At 37.8% G+C, this 15,840-nt stretch overlaps 3 protein-coding genes across 4 annotated transcripts; 2 read left to right on the top strand and 1 right to left on the bottom strand.

Moving 5' to 3' along the window:
- Positions 1-539: 539 nt before the first annotated feature.
- LOC103141643 (hydroxyacylglutathione hydrolase, mitochondrial-like) lies at positions 540-4,754 on the top strand. Of its 2 annotated transcripts, none has more exons than XM_016673985.1 (9): positions 540-619; positions 1,121-1,305; positions 2,460-2,524; positions 2,659-2,776; positions 2,880-2,988; positions 3,071-3,174; positions 3,586-3,687; positions 3,805-3,884; positions 4,008-4,754. In XM_016673985.1, exons 2-9 carry the CDS (start codon positions 1,201-1,203, stop codon positions 4,105-4,107), a joined length of 783 nt encoding a protein of 260 aa, XP_016529471.1. In that variant the 5' UTR covers positions 540-619; positions 1,121-1,200; the 3' UTR covers positions 4,108-4,754. The 2 variants fall into 2 exon arrangements, with proteins under 2 accessions (XP_016529471.1, XP_007557434.1); XM_007557372.2 differs by having other exon boundaries at positions 567-721.
- A 997-nt stretch (positions 4,755-5,751) lies between these two features.
- LOC103141642 (hydroxyacylglutathione hydrolase-like protein) lies at positions 5,752-9,776 on the top strand. Its single transcript, XM_007557371.2, has 8 exons — positions 5,752-6,138; positions 6,369-6,433; positions 6,883-7,000; positions 7,081-7,189; positions 7,331-7,434; positions 7,789-7,890; positions 8,255-8,334; positions 8,568-9,776. The coding sequence occupies exons 1-8, from the start codon at positions 6,034-6,036 to the stop codon at positions 8,755-8,757; spliced, it is 873 nt and encodes a 290-aa protein (XP_007557433.2). The 5' UTR covers positions 5,752-6,033; the 3' UTR covers positions 8,758-9,776.
- A 161-nt stretch (positions 9,777-9,937) lies between these two features.
- On the bottom strand, positions 9,938-14,903 carry narfl (nuclear prelamin A recognition factor-like). Its single transcript, XM_007557370.2, has 11 exons — positions 14,797-14,903; positions 13,601-13,696; positions 12,648-12,791; positions 12,418-12,547; positions 12,188-12,322; positions 11,892-12,010; positions 11,359-11,488; positions 11,198-11,270; positions 10,983-11,120; positions 10,697-10,854; positions 9,938-10,511 (listed from the first exon to the last, which is right to left on the bottom strand). The coding sequence occupies exons 1-11, from the start codon at positions 14,860-14,862 to the stop codon at positions 10,270-10,272; spliced, it is 1,431 nt and encodes a 476-aa protein (XP_007557432.1). The 5' UTR covers positions 14,863-14,903; the 3' UTR covers positions 9,938-10,269.
- Positions 14,904-15,840: the final 937 nt, after the last annotated feature.

The raw sequence follows: 15,840 nt of genomic DNA, 5'->3' as shown, positions 1-15,840 counted from the left end.
TTTTTTCTGTCTATTCATCTATATCTACATCATTTTCTACCCCCTTTTATCCATACAGGGTTATTTTGAGTTATGGTACATTTACAAACAATTTTAAGGTGATTAGAATAAATAAATAAATAAATCAGTAAGATAAAATAAAAAAGATTCAATGAAATGAAAATGAACAAATTAAACTGAATATAACAAAAACAAGTACACTGACACAAATATTACATAATAATAAAAACATAAGTTTAGGACTTATTGGGTTAACTCTGACACTCACAATATGGCGGCGACGTCTCAGCCAGGAGATTATGCAGCGTCTAACGCGCCTGTATCTATGCCAAAGAACTTGATAATCAACCTACGGCAAGCCAGAGGAAACCTATAAATAAATAAAACTTGAGATCGAAACCATTAATTTTCACGTTTGATCTGTTTATCACGTAAATGTTTGTCACATAAATGTTTGTCACGTAAACAAAATAAATGGCAAGTGTTGATCAAATGCATACGTATTGACTGATTACCATTATTTAAACAAAATGCCTTCAAGATTTGATTGGTAATGTCTAGGGAGGATGGCGTTGATAAGAAGGCGGAGGCGGAACTGAACCAAAACCAAACTTTTCTGGTTAGTTCAGCCGTGATAAGGTTGCAGTAACTGTAATGTTAATCAAGTCACTTGTGGGGAGTGCCTGCACTCTGATAGGAGCAGCTACAGCGTTAAAGTTTGGTATGTCCGAAATGTTTTACAGTTGGCTAACATGTTAGCCTGATTAAGTTCGATGTCACGTACTTATATGTTGGTATTGTGTTTACGTTTGTGTCCCCAGTGAGGCGAGTGAATACAGCTGGCCTGTTTTTGTATTGTTGCTGTTACCATGCTTATTTATAAAATCGGATATAATAAAGTTGTAACTGATGTTCAAATATTAACTGAAAAAACAAAACAAAAACAAAACCCGATTGTGTTAAAGCTAACGTTTAATTTTAGGGTCGTCAACACGCCGTCCGTATGCTTTTACTCTTAATAGCATAAAACGTTTTAATGAGCAAACTGCGGTCACAATAATAGGTATAAAGTGAACCTCAGAGTGTTTCTATCAACACATGTTTGTGTCCTTCCATGAAGCATCTGTGGAAGTGAAAGCCCAGACAGCCGCTCTCCTTCACAGCACGGTGAGGAAATCCCACCTGGTCCAACAAGCCAACATGAGGGTCGAACTTCTGCCAGCGCTCAGTGACAACTACATGTATCTGCTGATCGATGAAGAGTCAAAAGAAGCTGCCATTGTTGATCCAGTGGAGCCAATAAAGGTCTGTACTTATGATGGCAAATTAAATGCGTAGGTAAAGTTTTTGTATAGCAGCATAAGCTGGTTTTATGTTGGTTTTGCATACCTTGTCTTTGAAAATCCATTTTATTTATAGTATTAGTAGATTTCTGTTGGAACTCGAGAACTTCTTCTCTCGTGGTGAATCAAACATGAGATGGGAATTTCTGCAACTTGCGAAACTGAAGGGATTTTGAGTGGATGACTCAGTCAGTCAAGTGATTGGAGTAAAAACGGCAACTGCAGACTCATTGATATGAACACATCTGCTTCAAAACGCATTTTAAATTTGACCTTGGAACACTTTTATTTTGGGGACAAAAGAATGAACAGAAAATGAATGGAAAAGCATCCAAAGTCCAAAGAGAAAGTTTGAACTAACTTCAGATAACTTGGAGAACCATTAATCACCCTGACCACCAGCTGCAGATATGTTGATTTAATACCTAGTTTTAGATTAACTTAAGAAGCGAGTGTGCATGGCTGTTTGCCTTGTGCCTTTCTGTTTGTCCTGTGACGTTCTCCACCTCTCACCCTATGACAACACAGACAGACTCTAGACCCAGCCCTCTTCCACCCTACAGCAGATGAGGCAGTAGAAATTGGTTGATGATAAATAAGTAAGATTTTGTTTTTCTTCGCCGAGAGTGTTCAACTCTGTTTTTTTTTTTTCATGTGTTTTTGCTTAAAGGACTGAATTAACCTCAGTGTGTTATTACATTTTGAAGAGGCGTGTTAATAGACCATTCATATGGTATGGATTTTATATTTTCAGTCTCTTATTTTTCAGTTGTTTTTTTTTCTTTTTTATTTAGATGTGTTAAACAAGGGGGATGCTGGATATTTAGGACTGGAGATGGTCATTCCCGGTCTATGCAGTGTGTAATGTAAAGACCTCGTATTCTCAGTATTTTTGAAGACATTCAAGGCTCTATTGACACAAACTCCTTTTACTTAAAATCTTCTTCACAGCAGGTGACTCGACCTGACACGCAAAGCCTCCACCATCAGTCTCTCCTTGCTTGATTCACAGCACGAATGAATCCCATTTTAGCTCTCACCAGTCGTTTTTGCACCTCTAACATAACCTTACTCTCTAACATAACATAACATCAGTTCTTTTTCTGCCTTCATCAGGTTGTGGAAGCAGTCAGAAAGCACGGCGTTAAACTCACAACCGTTCTGACCACCCATCACCACTGGTATGCTTTGTATTAACGTTTAGCATTGACAACTTTAACCCAGATGCAAACATGTACCGGCCTCGCACAGTTCAGGCTTTATCCATCCATACATGTTTTATACCTGCAGCGCGCCTCTTCTTCTGCTCTTGCAGGGATCACGCAGGTGGAAATGAGAAGATGGTGAAGCTGATGCCAGGGCTGAAGGTCTACGGAGGAGATGACAGAGTTGATGCGATAACGAAGAAAGTTTCCCACTCAAATACCTTCAAGGTAAGAGTGTAGCATTGTTCTTTCCTTATTGTAATACTACAGTAAGCTCTGCCCGGCTAAAGAGCTCACCTTTTTATTTATTTATTTTTATTTTTTTTAAAAGCTTGGATCACTCAGTGTGAAATGCCTGTTCACACCCTGTCACACAACCGGCCACATCTGTTACTATGTGACTAAAGAAAGCAGCTCTGAGCCACCTGCTGTTTTCACAGGTTTGCAAATGCTCTGACCCTTCTCACGTGTTCTGTTTAAATGCAATGTAAGTTGCATCTCTCTCCTTTTTTCTACATGCAGGTGACACGTTGTTTGTGGCCGGCTGTGGTAAATTCTTCGAGGGTACGGCAGAGCAGATGTACAAAGCCTTGATAGAAATCCTGGGACGTCTTCCTCCCGAAACGGTAAATGTAGCACCATGTGAATCAAATATTTGTGTATTTACTTGGGATTTTATATGATAACCTGACGCAAAGTAGTTGTTCATAACTGTGGAACTAAAATAAAAAAATAATGCACTATTTTTAAAAGTTTATGTTAGAAATTGTAATTACAAAAACAAATCTGAATCTGAAAAACAGATCCCATCTGTTTTTTTGCAATTATCATGCATATACATGATAATTGCACACTGTTGTATTTTAAAACATAAATTTGTTGATTTTTTTTCCCCCCCCATAGAATCTTCAAAAGTAGAATAATTGAAGCAATAAAAGATCATAATCTGTTGTTTTTTTGTGTGTGTGTTTACAACATAACCTGATAGTTTCTAGTTGTTATCACAGGAGGAACCTAACTTCTGTTTTTCTTTACAGCGTGTTTATTGTGGCCATGAGTACACGGTCAGCAATCTGAAATTTGCACGCCATGTTGAACCGCAAAATGAAGTCATTCAGAAGAAGCTTGCATGGGCAAAGGTACTGGACTTTTGTGCCATCGCTTCAATCAGATGTCTAAAAAATAAATCCAAATCTTTGTAAAGATTAAGAGCTTGTGTGTTTGCTTTTTTGTTTTTTTTGTTTTTGTTTTTGCAGGAGAAGTGCAGCGATGGAGAGCCAACGATCCCGTCCACTTTGGCAGATGAATTTACATTTAATCCCTTTATGAGAGTGAAGTATGTGCAGCCTGACTGGGCACTTGTTTAATTAGAGGATTGGAGTTTATTTAAAACTAAATAAAGAGTTTTTTGTTTTTCTTTTCCAAACTCACTCTCATTCATTTTGATGTTTTGTTTTAGAGAGAAATCTGTTCAAGACCACGTGAAGCAGACCGATCCCATTGAAACCATGAGAAGCCTTCGGAAAGAAAAAGACAACTTCCGCGTCCCGAAGGAGTGAAGTCCACTGTGTTCCTGTTTTTACCCCCTTAAAGCACTGCAAGTTCTACATTATTTTAAAGAATAACTACAACTCAACCTCAACGTCATTTAAAATAGATCCTTTACATTTACCCCTTGCTGAATGTACCCAGTTATACCGCTATAGACTCAGATGTATGAAATAACTAGATGTTCTCATCCTGTTTTATGAGGTTTGTTTGGCTGATAGTGATGGGACTGGTTTGAAGAATATATGGCTTTAAGAGATGAATTTTTTGTAATTTGTAAATGCTTAAAAAGATATTAATATATTGATGTACTAACAGTTTTCATTCAGTGTTTAAATTTGCCCATTTCATGTAAGGAACAATCAGCCATATGTGTACATGGTTTCTGTAAGTGGATATCATATTAAGTAATAATCTCATTTAAGATCAACATTGTTTTACTCTGATTGCCTTTGTGTTGGTTCTACATTTGCTTAAAGTCTCATTTGCGTAAAATGCAGCAGAACTTATACTTAATTTCTCGTTTTATTATGAGTGGTTGGTGTTGTCAGCATTACCGATTAGCTATCCTGGATGTTTGTAAAGCACAATCTAAAAAGAGCACGGCATGATGTTCTTTGGAAAAAGCAATAAAACACATCTGTTGGAAGAAAGTCAATGGAAGGATGTTTTTTGATGCGTCAGAAATCTTTTTTTTATGAGACAAGGTACTTCTTTGGTATCTTGTGTGCATGTATCTGTGTGGTGAGAAATGTCTCATAGTTGCAAGGAAACAAATAGAATTGAACTTTTTTTTTTCACCCTTTTTAGTCTTCAACTTGATTGCAGGTGTTCTGAAAATCTGGCTTACCCGTCAATTCAGCATACCGATGTTACGTCACATACTGCTTACTCAGCAGATTTCTTATGAATCCGTCAGACCTGTAGAAGTTTCATTTTGTGTGTTTTATTTCTCAGAAGTTTACGATAAATTTTATGTAATTAAGTTAATCAAACATATTAACATAAATGTGTAATGAACAATTTTCAATTTATAGGTAGACCTTGTCTATTAAGACAAATAGAAAAAGTTTCATGCAAAAAAAAAACCTTCAACTGTTCTAAAAAAAAAATAACTTTAAAACAGGTGAATTTGACCCACAACATAAAAGGAGGGTGAAATATACTAACTGATTCCAAGAGCATAAATGTTTATTTTGTTTGTTTTTTGTAAATTTAAAATCAAGATCTAGTACTGAATAAATCCCAATAGGTGTTTACCTGTGTGATTCTATTTTATTACACGTAACTTGATAAACTTGTAAACTAAATATGATTCAAGCAATGCATACCTAATTCTAAGTTAAACTACTAAGATATGTTGTGCGGCTGATCTTCCCATTTGTAAAAACAGAGATGTTATGCTTTTTAATGCATTTATTTTTCATCAATTTTTGTTAAACTGAGGTGGCTTATGATGATTTGGGCCTCATACAGCCTTAAGCTCTGACTGACATCATGTGAATAGAAATTATACTACTTATTAAAGCCCAAAATAAACACTCGGCAATAATTCAAGCTGATATGCAGTGAATATTTCTGTGATTTTTACCAAATTATGTATTCCTCTTAACGGTTGGATTTGTCTGACTCGATTAAAATGTCTGCGTTATGACGTTTCACGCAATGGCTTTATTAGGTCACGACAACTTCCTGGTCTGAATGCAAAACTGAGCTTTAATAACTTTGCTTTTTGTTAGTCGATGCGCTTTCATGAAATTATTGTCAGACAAGCTACAGAAAGCTTTTAACCTAGTTAATAACCTAGCTGGGTTTATAAAGTGTGACAGAGAGTGTGGATTGGTTTACAACCAATTAGCACAGATACTACAGGAGGTGTGTGCTGTGGTTTGTGGAAGCGTCGCGTGCCAGGGTGCGTGCATGCGCGCGTGAGAGCCATGAAGGTGAAGGTGATCTCCATCCTGGAGGACAACTACATGTACCTGGTGATAGAGGAGCAGAGCAAGCAGGCCATAGCCGTGGACCCCGCTGTACCTCACCGGGTGAGACGTGAAAGGGTGGAAGATAAAATAATGGCACTTTTACAAAAATTGTATTCAATTTTTTAACTGGGAAAATTGTATCCATAGGAACACATTGAAGTGACATATTTAAAAATAAATAAAAAATTAAAAGCCAACTATAACAAAAATATTATACTGCATTTTTAAAAATCATTTTATTTGTGTTTCTTTAACGTAATGGCTAACTGGTTTTTCTTTATTTTTGACAGCTGCTGGAAATTGTCAAAAGAGAAGGCTTGTTTCTCATTGCTGTTCTCACAACGCATTATCACTGGTAAGATTAGCATATGGATCCAAACAAACTACACATATTCAGTCGGTTATCATTTTAATTCGACAAATTATCTATTTTATTCAAGTGTGATTAGCTATGAGCCATAGCTCATATAAAATTTGATGAGCTGATTAGCTGTAGCTACATACCTACATTATCTTATTAAGAGTAGTTAGTGGTGCTTATAGTGTAGGAACAATATTCAGAAATATTTGTAAGACATAGTTGCTTTCTGACTGTTAACATGCACAGATGTTACTCTCCAGTCTAGTTCACACCAGTCACTTAAGTGCTGTCTGCACTTAAGTGACTGGTGCAGAATAACTTTTATGTCATTCCCTAGAAACAGTATGATGGAAAATGTCAGCAGATTTGAAGCCATAACTTTCTAAACCTCAGTATACCCTAGTTCGGGTAATGGTTTTCTTTGATTTCGTTTGTGCTTACAGGGACCACGCTCGTGGAAATGAGGCTCTGGTGAATGAGGTTCCTGGCCTCAAGGTTTATGGGGCGGATGATCGAATCAAGGGGCTCACAGATAAAGTCACAGACTCTCAGGAACTGAAGGTAAAGGGATGTAATCTTTGACACTAAAAAACTGTAACAGTCAGGGTTGCAGTTTATGACGATATTTTCTCCATTTGCAGTTTAACTCTATCAATGTGAAGTGCCTGTTCACTCCTTGCCACACCTCTGGTGATATGTGCTACTACGTCTGGGAGGATGAATGCACAGACGCGCCCGCTGTGTTCACAGGTCCTTGTCTGCTCATGTAAAGGGCTGATTTACCAGCTGAATCTCTCATTCCTTGCATTAAGAAATTATGCTGGTTTTGTTTAATGTGAAGGGAGGGGCACCATAGTTCTCTGTCGTCTAGTTCTCTCTTTTGGGTTTCAGGAGACACGTTGTTTATTGGTGGATGTGGGAGGTTTTTGGAGGGCACAGCAGAACAGATGCACCACAACCTCACCAAAGTGATCGCTTCCCTACCTCAAGAAACAGTGAGTTAGTCAAACAAAAAAAAAATATATTCCAACCACTTAATTTTAGGCCATTTTCGCACCAAATTACGATTGGCACACTGTCACTGTTTATTGGCATAATGATCATGGATGGTTTCAGCTGCTTGTTGAAATCCTTTTAGTTACTTCTGACAGGAAGTAATGTGGAAAGCTCCAATGTCGCCAAAAGCGGCGGTGTGTCTGATATTCTCCTTTAACCACAAACATTTTTCCTAATATGCTCAAATCAGTCGGGGGAAACTTCCATGCACAACTGGCAGTGTGTTGAATTCTTGGTGCACCAAAGGAAACCTCTCCAAGAATCTGTTTAAAATATATATTTTTTTAAAACAGAAAGTGTTCTGTGGACATGAGAACACTATCAAGAACCTAAAGTTTGCGCTGCTGGTGGAGCCAGAGAACGAGAAGGTTAAAGAGATGCTGAGCTGGGCCAGGGTGAGTAAAAAGCAGCAAAAAATGTTAAATAATAATACTGTTTATAATTCTTTACTTTATGTCAATTCAGATAAATTTTTACAGCAGTAAAAAAAATAAAAAATAAAAAATTTACTTGTGTTTAGAAAAAATATGCCTCATTCATAGGTTGTCTGAATCATTTAATTGATTTTATGATCAGTAAGACATTTCATTTAACAATACTGAAGCTTTTAATGTTTATTTCCTCATAGTTGTTAAAGAACTGCTTAGTATAAATTCGATTGAATCATTTGTTAATAATCCATGACATAGTAATAGTGTGTATAATTTAACCTTTTTGTATTTATTTCTTCCATATGGATGCTTTGCTCTCCATTGCTAGGCGAGAGATGATGACGACAAACCCACTGTACCATCCACACTGCAGGAGGAGTTTGATTACAACCCTTTTCTCCGCCTCTCGTGAGTTTTTATGTGTAGCTCATATACAGTGTTTAATGGAACACGAAAGGTATGCCTAGATGAGTAATTTTTAAATGAAATTATTTAGAAACATTTCTTAAAATTGCTTTAGCTTTTAATATAAAAAGAATGTGAGCTGGAATGTTCAGTTTCTGTGTTTTTACTCTGTCCTAATTTTTTTTAAATTATTCTTATTCTTCTTCTTATTATTATTATTATTATTATTATTGCAGGGAAAAAGCAGTGCAGAAGTTTACTGGGAAGATGGAGCCTGTAGAGGTGATGAGAGTCCTGAGAAAGGAAATGGATAAATTCAAGAAGCCCAAGGAGAGACTTCCGCCTCAAGCCATGTTGGCTTTGCAGTGGGGTCTGCTCATGAGCTCTCAGGACCGTTTAAGTCCAGTGATCAAAGACGGTGACTGAATGTTGTATCACGCTAAAGACTATGGCAGCGCTGCAGCTGTCTCTCTTAAATTAAGAGATATTAGTCGGAATATATTTTTGTTATAAATCAGCATTTTTGCACGTTTAACACAAGGTTGAGACGCAGAACTGTGCTAATTAGCTCGACCCTGTTCTGTAAATCCCTGTTTGCTTCTATGGCTCGTAATCTGTGGTCAGATCCGTTCATCCATAGCAACACTAATAAATGTAAAGTTTGAATGCGGAGTAAATGCCTAAATGTACAGGATGAGTTATTTCTATAAGTGTTTTTAGGAAATTTTCAGAAGCCCAAATGCTAGTTCTGATTTAATGATGCAGGACATTTTATCAGTAGAAAAGTCCTGACATTAGAGTGAAATTTAAAGCAACAAAAAAATACATGCAAATATTAAAAAACAAAAATGTCACAAGGCAATAGAATATTTACTGTAAAGTCAGCATGGGCCGATGAGATTTATGCTCTATGACATCGGTTCATAGTATTCTGACGGAAATATTTAAAACAGTTCGGATTGCTTTTAGTTAATGCAATTTAAAAAATCCTATTGCTTCTAAAAACATATAGAATGTTGATCACGAGAGTTACAGTAAATGTTATATTGGCTATTCACATTTTTGTGCATGGATAAAATACAGAAAACGCCACTGACTTTGGCAGTAAATCACAGACAAATATAATTATTGTGCAGCAATTTACAGAAGGGCCTCTAAATGTGAACTTATCTGAATTCAGATGTGAACAGCACAAACACTAGCTTTGTTGTGTGAGAATACTGTTTTCCAAGGTGTCCAAACTTTATCCATGTGGGGCCAAAATTGTCAAGTTAAAAGTACTCAAAAAACGTATTTTCTTAAGCTGCAGAAGTAAAATCATTGTAAATAGTTGTTTGTTTTACCTGTAGCTAAACATGCCATACTTGAATAAAATGAACAAAGACTGATTGTTGAAGAAATGTGATCTCAAAGTTGTTTCAATCTGGAAAAATAAAAACAGAGGGCTATACTTTCCTAATTCTTTCTTCCTAATAAGACCTATATCCAATTCCTGTAACAGGAATAAGATATAGGTCACTCTTGCTCAAAAGCAGACTTGAGCAAACCTTCCCAATAAGCTAAATACAGCATATGTAAAAGAACACACTTTGGTATGCAACACTTGAATAATTAAATAATTGTTTATTTTGTTTTCAAACTGTATAAATTTACATATAATTAACAAAGGGTGATCATATTTTACCTATTGAAAATGACATGTTTAGGATGTAACAGGCTGCACACAAAATACATAACTAACTAATTAAGAGGACAACGGGTAAATAGTTACATATATTCAGTGCAGAGGCATTGGTTTATAATCTGGTATTCCACCCTACCAGGCCCAGGAAAAAAAAAAAAAAAGAAAAGACCTAAAAGAACAATCAAAAATGTGCATCTCTGTCAGGACCAAAGCTGAAGTCTGCAAACATCATCTTGGCTAGACGAGAGCACAGATCACCACTTTATAGTGAGGCCGTTGGTCATTTTCTCCACAGCGTGGAACTGTGTGTGTAGCAGCTGTTTGGTTCTCTCCGCTCCCAGGGTGCGAAGCCAGCTTTCATACAACTCAGCCACGCGGGTGTCGTTTTCTGGCAACAGGGGGCGCTCTGCCTTGTAGAGTTCCTCGACTTGCTGGAGAAGCTCCTTTTGGTTTTGACTGGATGAGGGCCTCACCTGCCCACCACCGTTTAGACAGCCTACAGGTCAACAAATGAGACATGTTAAGTTTGACAAGAAGACCTTATTTTTATACATGTGAAACATGTTGAGCGGGGATTAATGTAGCAAAGATTGATAAAAACCCAAGATGTGACTCATCAATACGCAGAACTATGAAAGAAGCTCCTGGGACTAGGAACTAAAACTATATTCTCCTGTTTACCTGACGGACAGGCCATAACTTCCACAAAGTGGTAGGGCGACTTTCCCCGCTTGAGTTTCTGCACGAGGTTCTGAATGTTGCGGAAGCCATAAGTCGAGGCGAAACACAGCAGGACGGCACCGTCTTTCTCCAGTCTCACCTCCTGGAAGTCTTTATTCCTGCATCACAGAGTGGAGAATACAAAAATAGTGAGACATAATCATGTTTTTTTTTGTTTTGTTTTTTTAATTTGTAATTTAAAAACAGAAGATGTGAAATGATCATTCGTTTTGACGGCCTCCTCCACCTGAGCGTCCTGTAGGTGAGTTCTTTCACCTCCTCCCCAAACAGCTGCTTGGCAGCATACGTGAACACGTGATGGAGGTAGCCTCCCGAACCACTCCCAGCATGGCTCAGGAACTCATCCCCGCACACACTGCTGAACCTGCGTGAAACACACAGCGTGTAGGTTTAAATCCTGCAAGGATCGAGAGCAGTACATCAAGACGGGATAAAACTTGCATTGTGTCCAGGGCTGCAGGCTCGACATCAGAAAGAGACACGTTCTGCTCCTCCAACATTTTCTGAACCTCTCCTGCAGCAGCAGCAGCAAAGAGAGCTCTTAATCATTTTATTTCCATAAGCAAAAAAGAAAAAAGACAGAATGAGGGCAGCTGCTGTACCTGAAGTGATGACACAATCCACTTCTCGGGTCTCGGCTTTGCTCAGGTAGAAGTCGGAGCGTGATGCCTCGAGTTTCTTGTCGAAGCAGGGCATCACAGCCACGTGGTAGATCTGCTGTGGACCAAGACCCTAAGAGACAAACAACCACAGACAGATCAACAACTCTTCTCTGTTATCTGTAGTTACGTTTAGTGCCTTGTCGTCATGTCATGTCGCAGTTTCACAATCTCTTTCCAAACCAGATTGAGCTCAGTCAGATTGGATGGACAATATATTTTATAGTCCTGCCAGAGATTCTCATTTTTATTTCGCTTTAGACTTTGATTTGGCCATTCTAGCACATAAATATGCTTTGACATAAGTCTGGTGCACCACCACAACAGTGGTAACGTTGCTGTTTGTAAAACTGTTACATCATTTCTTGAAAGAAGATCATTGAAGTTTGAGGTCGCAACGTGACAAAGTGTAAAAATAAAAGTTCAAAACGTAAGAATACTTTTGCTTGTCACTTTATATCAGCTCCAAAGCATACCTGCTGTTCAGCAAAATAGCTTTTCACCAGAGAGCCCATCATCTGCTGTGGAGAGCGAGTGGTGCTGATGTACGGGAGGATATAGTCGCCGTGAGTCTTCTCTGCATAACAGATCCAACCTGCATGCATTTTTGTAATTTTTGTTAGTTTTATTTTACAAACTAGTGAATAGATTTAACATTATTTTCTGCTTCAACAAGTTATTTTAGTATTTTCTCCCCACAACTACTTTGACATAATTTGTTGAGTTTTGTGCGCATACTATGTTTTTTTCTTTTTTCCCCCCACTGCTGTACCTGGACAGGCGGATGTCAGCATGGGCACGGCTTTGCTGTCCTGCTCTTTCCGACTGAAACGCTCCACAAACTCCCTCTGACTCTCCAGCAGGCTGAACGTTCGACTGAAGCTGGTGTCAAACACATGATGAACACCTGGAAGACAACAAGACATCGCAGAGATGAAATTATTCTGCCTCAATTAGGAGTCATTTAATAACTGATAAAAAAAAATAAAAAAAAGTACACACCAAGGCCTTTAAGGAAAGAAGTGAGCTTTCTGCCAGCCTCACTACTGCTGAGGTTGTAATGTGCTGCAAGGGAGGCTCTGGACTGGGGCGATACCGACACCACTACAATCTTCTGCTCCGTCTCTTTGGTCTGCGTGGGAAGTCGACACGATGCAGACACAAAACAATAACAGCAAATTCAGGATCAAAAACAGTGCAGAACTATTCCCGGTGACGCATCGCAGCTCTACCTTGTTGTTCCGCAGCACTTTTAAAAGCTCCTCGTGACTCTGCTGCGCGATCAGGACGCTCTCGGCTGAAGTGATGCAGCCACTGCAGGCCAAGCAGTCGTTGAGCGTGATCTTTGCTCTCTCCAGCTTCTGTTTTCCTCCATCCTTCAACAACAAGTGGGCTTAGTTCAAAGACACCAATAAGAGTTTAATGACAGATTGTGGGATAAGGTCCAGTCATACAGGCTCGAGAATCATCTATTGTTCAAGAACTTCTGCGTCATGAGAAATCTGGAGAAATGTATTTAGAACTTTCATAGAGAAGACAATCATGGCACTCGTATTCTTTCAGTGCTTGGCTTACATGTCTATAAAACCTGCAGTTTTCCTACCATAATGTCATCACCATTGAGATCACATCTGGAGTCGGATATACACAAGGATTTGTACTAAAAACTATAAAAACTGTATGCCTCTACCATCGGTTTCAGCCAACACAGCTTCGATAAACAGCAGCACCATGAGCAGCTGCAGGTGAATAGATTTTTAGTACAAAGTGCTGTGCATTGCAACATGTGCTGTCTTGTGCAATAATTTTGACCTTGCACATTGCTCTGTGTGAAATTGTTTGCAAAAGAAGTAAAATGGAATTATGCAAACAAAATTCAAAACCAATGTATTTTTTTTACGTGAAACTCTGAAATGATCCCACAGATGATCTGAATGAGCCTTTTTATTAGTTATTATATTAAAAGTTCTGAGGTGCTTCTAACGGTGAAGGTTTAGCATTAGGCCAACACTACCAGAGTTCCTTTAGATTCTGATAAACTAAGCCATCCAGGTGTGCAAAGCACATGCGTGCTGTATTACAGGTAACAGTGAGCACAACACAATAATTATGCAACCTAGAGACTGTTCATGTTCTACCTGACATGGTTTTTAATGTCATGATGCCGTCGAGTCACGATACCCACCTGGTTGACTTGCACATAACTTCCATCGTCCTCTATCTGTATTTTGGCCACAGATTTACCTTGTTTCTTCTCTACTTTGACTGGTTTGACACATTCCTGCAAAAACAGAAACAAGAGGGCAGATATGAAACAAAATATTTTTGGATTTTCTTAAACCACAACAATAAGGTTTTCCATCATTCCAGCAACGATCAAGACAGAAAAAGGAATGAGAAAAAAAGAAATCTGGAACCTTGTCTCACTTTTTGTTTGCGTGTTCATGTCATCACATTTTAAAATGTGTCAGCCAATGAACAATGCTGTATCTTCAGATTAGCAGGATTATTTTAATCAAGGTAACTTTACTATATGCATTGTATTATTCCATATTTGCTCTGATCACATTTCTATCAATGAGAATAGAGTTGGATGGGAGCAAAGAGGGAAATGTGTATTGTTCTTTTGTTTAGATAAGATTTTAAAATATTAATTACACTTTAAATTGGCCATGTTACCTTTTAGTATCACCTGTAGAAATCAGTCCAAGGAGATAAATGGTTTCATTAACACCCTAAAAGCTTTGTAAGTTGCATCATTATTTGTGTCGATATACCAAATAATGAATGTTGATGCATAGAAACTGAACAAGGTTTATTGAACATTTGAGCTTAACTGGAAAATATGTTTTAAATAAACTACAATTTTCCTGATTGGCGTGCTGAATGTTTTGTTTAATATTTATAAAACAAAAATCTCCTCCAGTGAGTCATCACAGTAAAATTGTCAGTGCCAGCACTAATGTTCTTAAATTAGAGACTTCAAGTTACCACAGGCTGAGAGTATTATTATCGCAAATGATCAGAGATGGGCTTATTTCAGTCTTCTTACATCACCCCCTTATCATTAGCAAGCTAACGGCGGCTTATCGTGTTTTTAAGCCTGTATTTTGGAGGCATCAACGCCCCAACCAAACAGTAAACATCGATTTATGATTATCTTTAGACAACAGTAGTTCACTGTTGGTGCTACTTATGGGTCGCTTCTTAAACAACTAACACAGGTGACAAGAACAACAACACATCCGATTGCTGGCTACTTCACCATGTTTCTACGTTACTAAAATCAGACTCAAAAAGTCGACGAATCATTAATATTTATCTCGTTCTACCAAAATTAATATCCGGTAACGTTATGCTATACTAGTTAAAGTTTCCGACCTGCGACGGGGTGATAAAATCGTCGAGATCTGTCAGCTGCAGGACACCGCTGAAGTGAGACGCCATACTCACTGCCGTAAAGTTGTTGTTTATATGAGTGTCGCGAAGTCTTGATTCAACTTTATCCATAACTGGAAAAGCTGCGCAACAGCTCACCTCTGAGAATTTTTTCAGTTGTTGATCCTTCATCATATGTACTTAAAAGTACTTCTACATTATTGTAGAGCAAAATAGTAATCATAATATGGTTTGAATGACTAAAATATACTTTAGGTGCTTAGGTACAAAAAAATATCAATATTTGTAATGTTATTTGTTGAAAATAAGATGAAAACAAACCCTTTATTACCTTTACTAAACATCTTCTTTAACTTGAATGTTGACTTTAATCTCAACGTTACATTTTTAACTCTACAACAAATGTTTGAAGATGAAAGAAGGAGGGTTTGGGGGAAAAACTTAGATGATGTTTGCCATATTGTGTTGTTTCCCAAAAACAAGCTGTGAGAACCGCAACCAGACTATTTAATTTGACCATCGAGTTGTTCAAGATCACGGCCAACATCCCAATATCATTGATCAAATGTTTACAGAACATCTCCTAATTTTCAATTGTTGAAACTTGTTTCTATGATCAGGTAAGATGATGCCGTGTCAACACTAGATTCAAAATGTTTTAGTCTGTTTGTTTATCTTGGTAACACCTTTTTTTTTTATCAGTCCTTGTTTTCAAGCAAACACACTAATCTTGAAAAGAACAGAGACAGAAATACCTCAACTGAACAACAAATATGTCAATGTAAACATTTCTCTGCCTGTCTTTTAACTATGCAGCCAGACAGATATTTACAGAGGAGTAATAAAAGTAAATGAGGGGAATTAACAAATTTACCAAATCTTATATCATCCAGGATGTGTTACTGTGGAAAAGAGACTGCCGCACAGCAAGTCTTCTGTCAGAGGCCTCCTCAGATTTGTTGCAAAATTGACTGCTACGGCCGATTCCTGCCCACAGCATCACCGACCACTTTTTAAAGATACTTA

Source organism: Poecilia formosa, unplaced genomic scaffold (genome assembly GCF_000485575.1).
Source record: "Poecilia formosa unplaced genomic scaffold, Poecilia_formosa-5.1.2 Scaffold88, whole genome shotgun sequence".
NCBI lineage: Eukaryota > Metazoa > Chordata > Actinopteri > Cyprinodontiformes > Poeciliidae > Poecilia > Poecilia formosa.
This window is presented reverse-complemented; position numbering and strand designations above follow the sequence as displayed.

Bases quoted from the DNA above. Each gene is read 5' to 3' on its own strand.
- LOC103141643 (XM_007557372.2), top strand. From the start codon at position 655: ATGTTAATCAAGTCACTTGTGGGGAGTGCCTGCACTCTGATAGGAGCA. The intron at 2,777-2,879 runs GTAAGAGTGTAG...TTTTTTTAAAAG, and splicing joins CCCACTCAAATACCTTCAAG to CTTGGATCACTCAGTGTGAA. The intron at 2,989-3,070 runs GTTTGCAAATGC...TTCTACATGCAG, and splicing joins GCCACCTGCTGTTTTCACAG to GTGACACGTTGTTTGTGGCC.
- LOC103141642 (XM_007557371.2), top strand. From the start codon at position 6,034: ATGAAGGTGAAGGTGATCTCCATCCTGGAGGACAACTACATGTACCTG. The intron at 7,001-7,080 runs GTAAAGGGATGT...CTCCATTTGCAG, and splicing joins CAGACTCTCAGGAACTGAAG to TTTAACTCTATCAATGTGAA. The intron at 8,335-8,567 runs GTGAGTTTTTAT...TTATTATTGCAG, and splicing joins AACCCTTTTCTCCGCCTCTC to GGAAAAAGCAGTGCAGAAGT.
- narfl (XM_007557370.2), bottom strand. From the start codon at position 14,862: ATGGCGTCTCACTTCAGCGGTGTCCTGCAGCTGACAGATCTCGACGAT. The intron at 11,489-11,891 runs GTATGCTTTGGA...TTTGTCTCTTAG, and splicing joins GCTATTTTGCTGAACAGCAG to GGTCTTGGTCCACAGCAGAT. The intron at 10,855-10,982 runs GTGGAGGAGGCC...TCTGTGATGCAG, and splicing joins CTCACCTACAGGACGCTCAG to GAATAAAGACTTCCAGGAGG.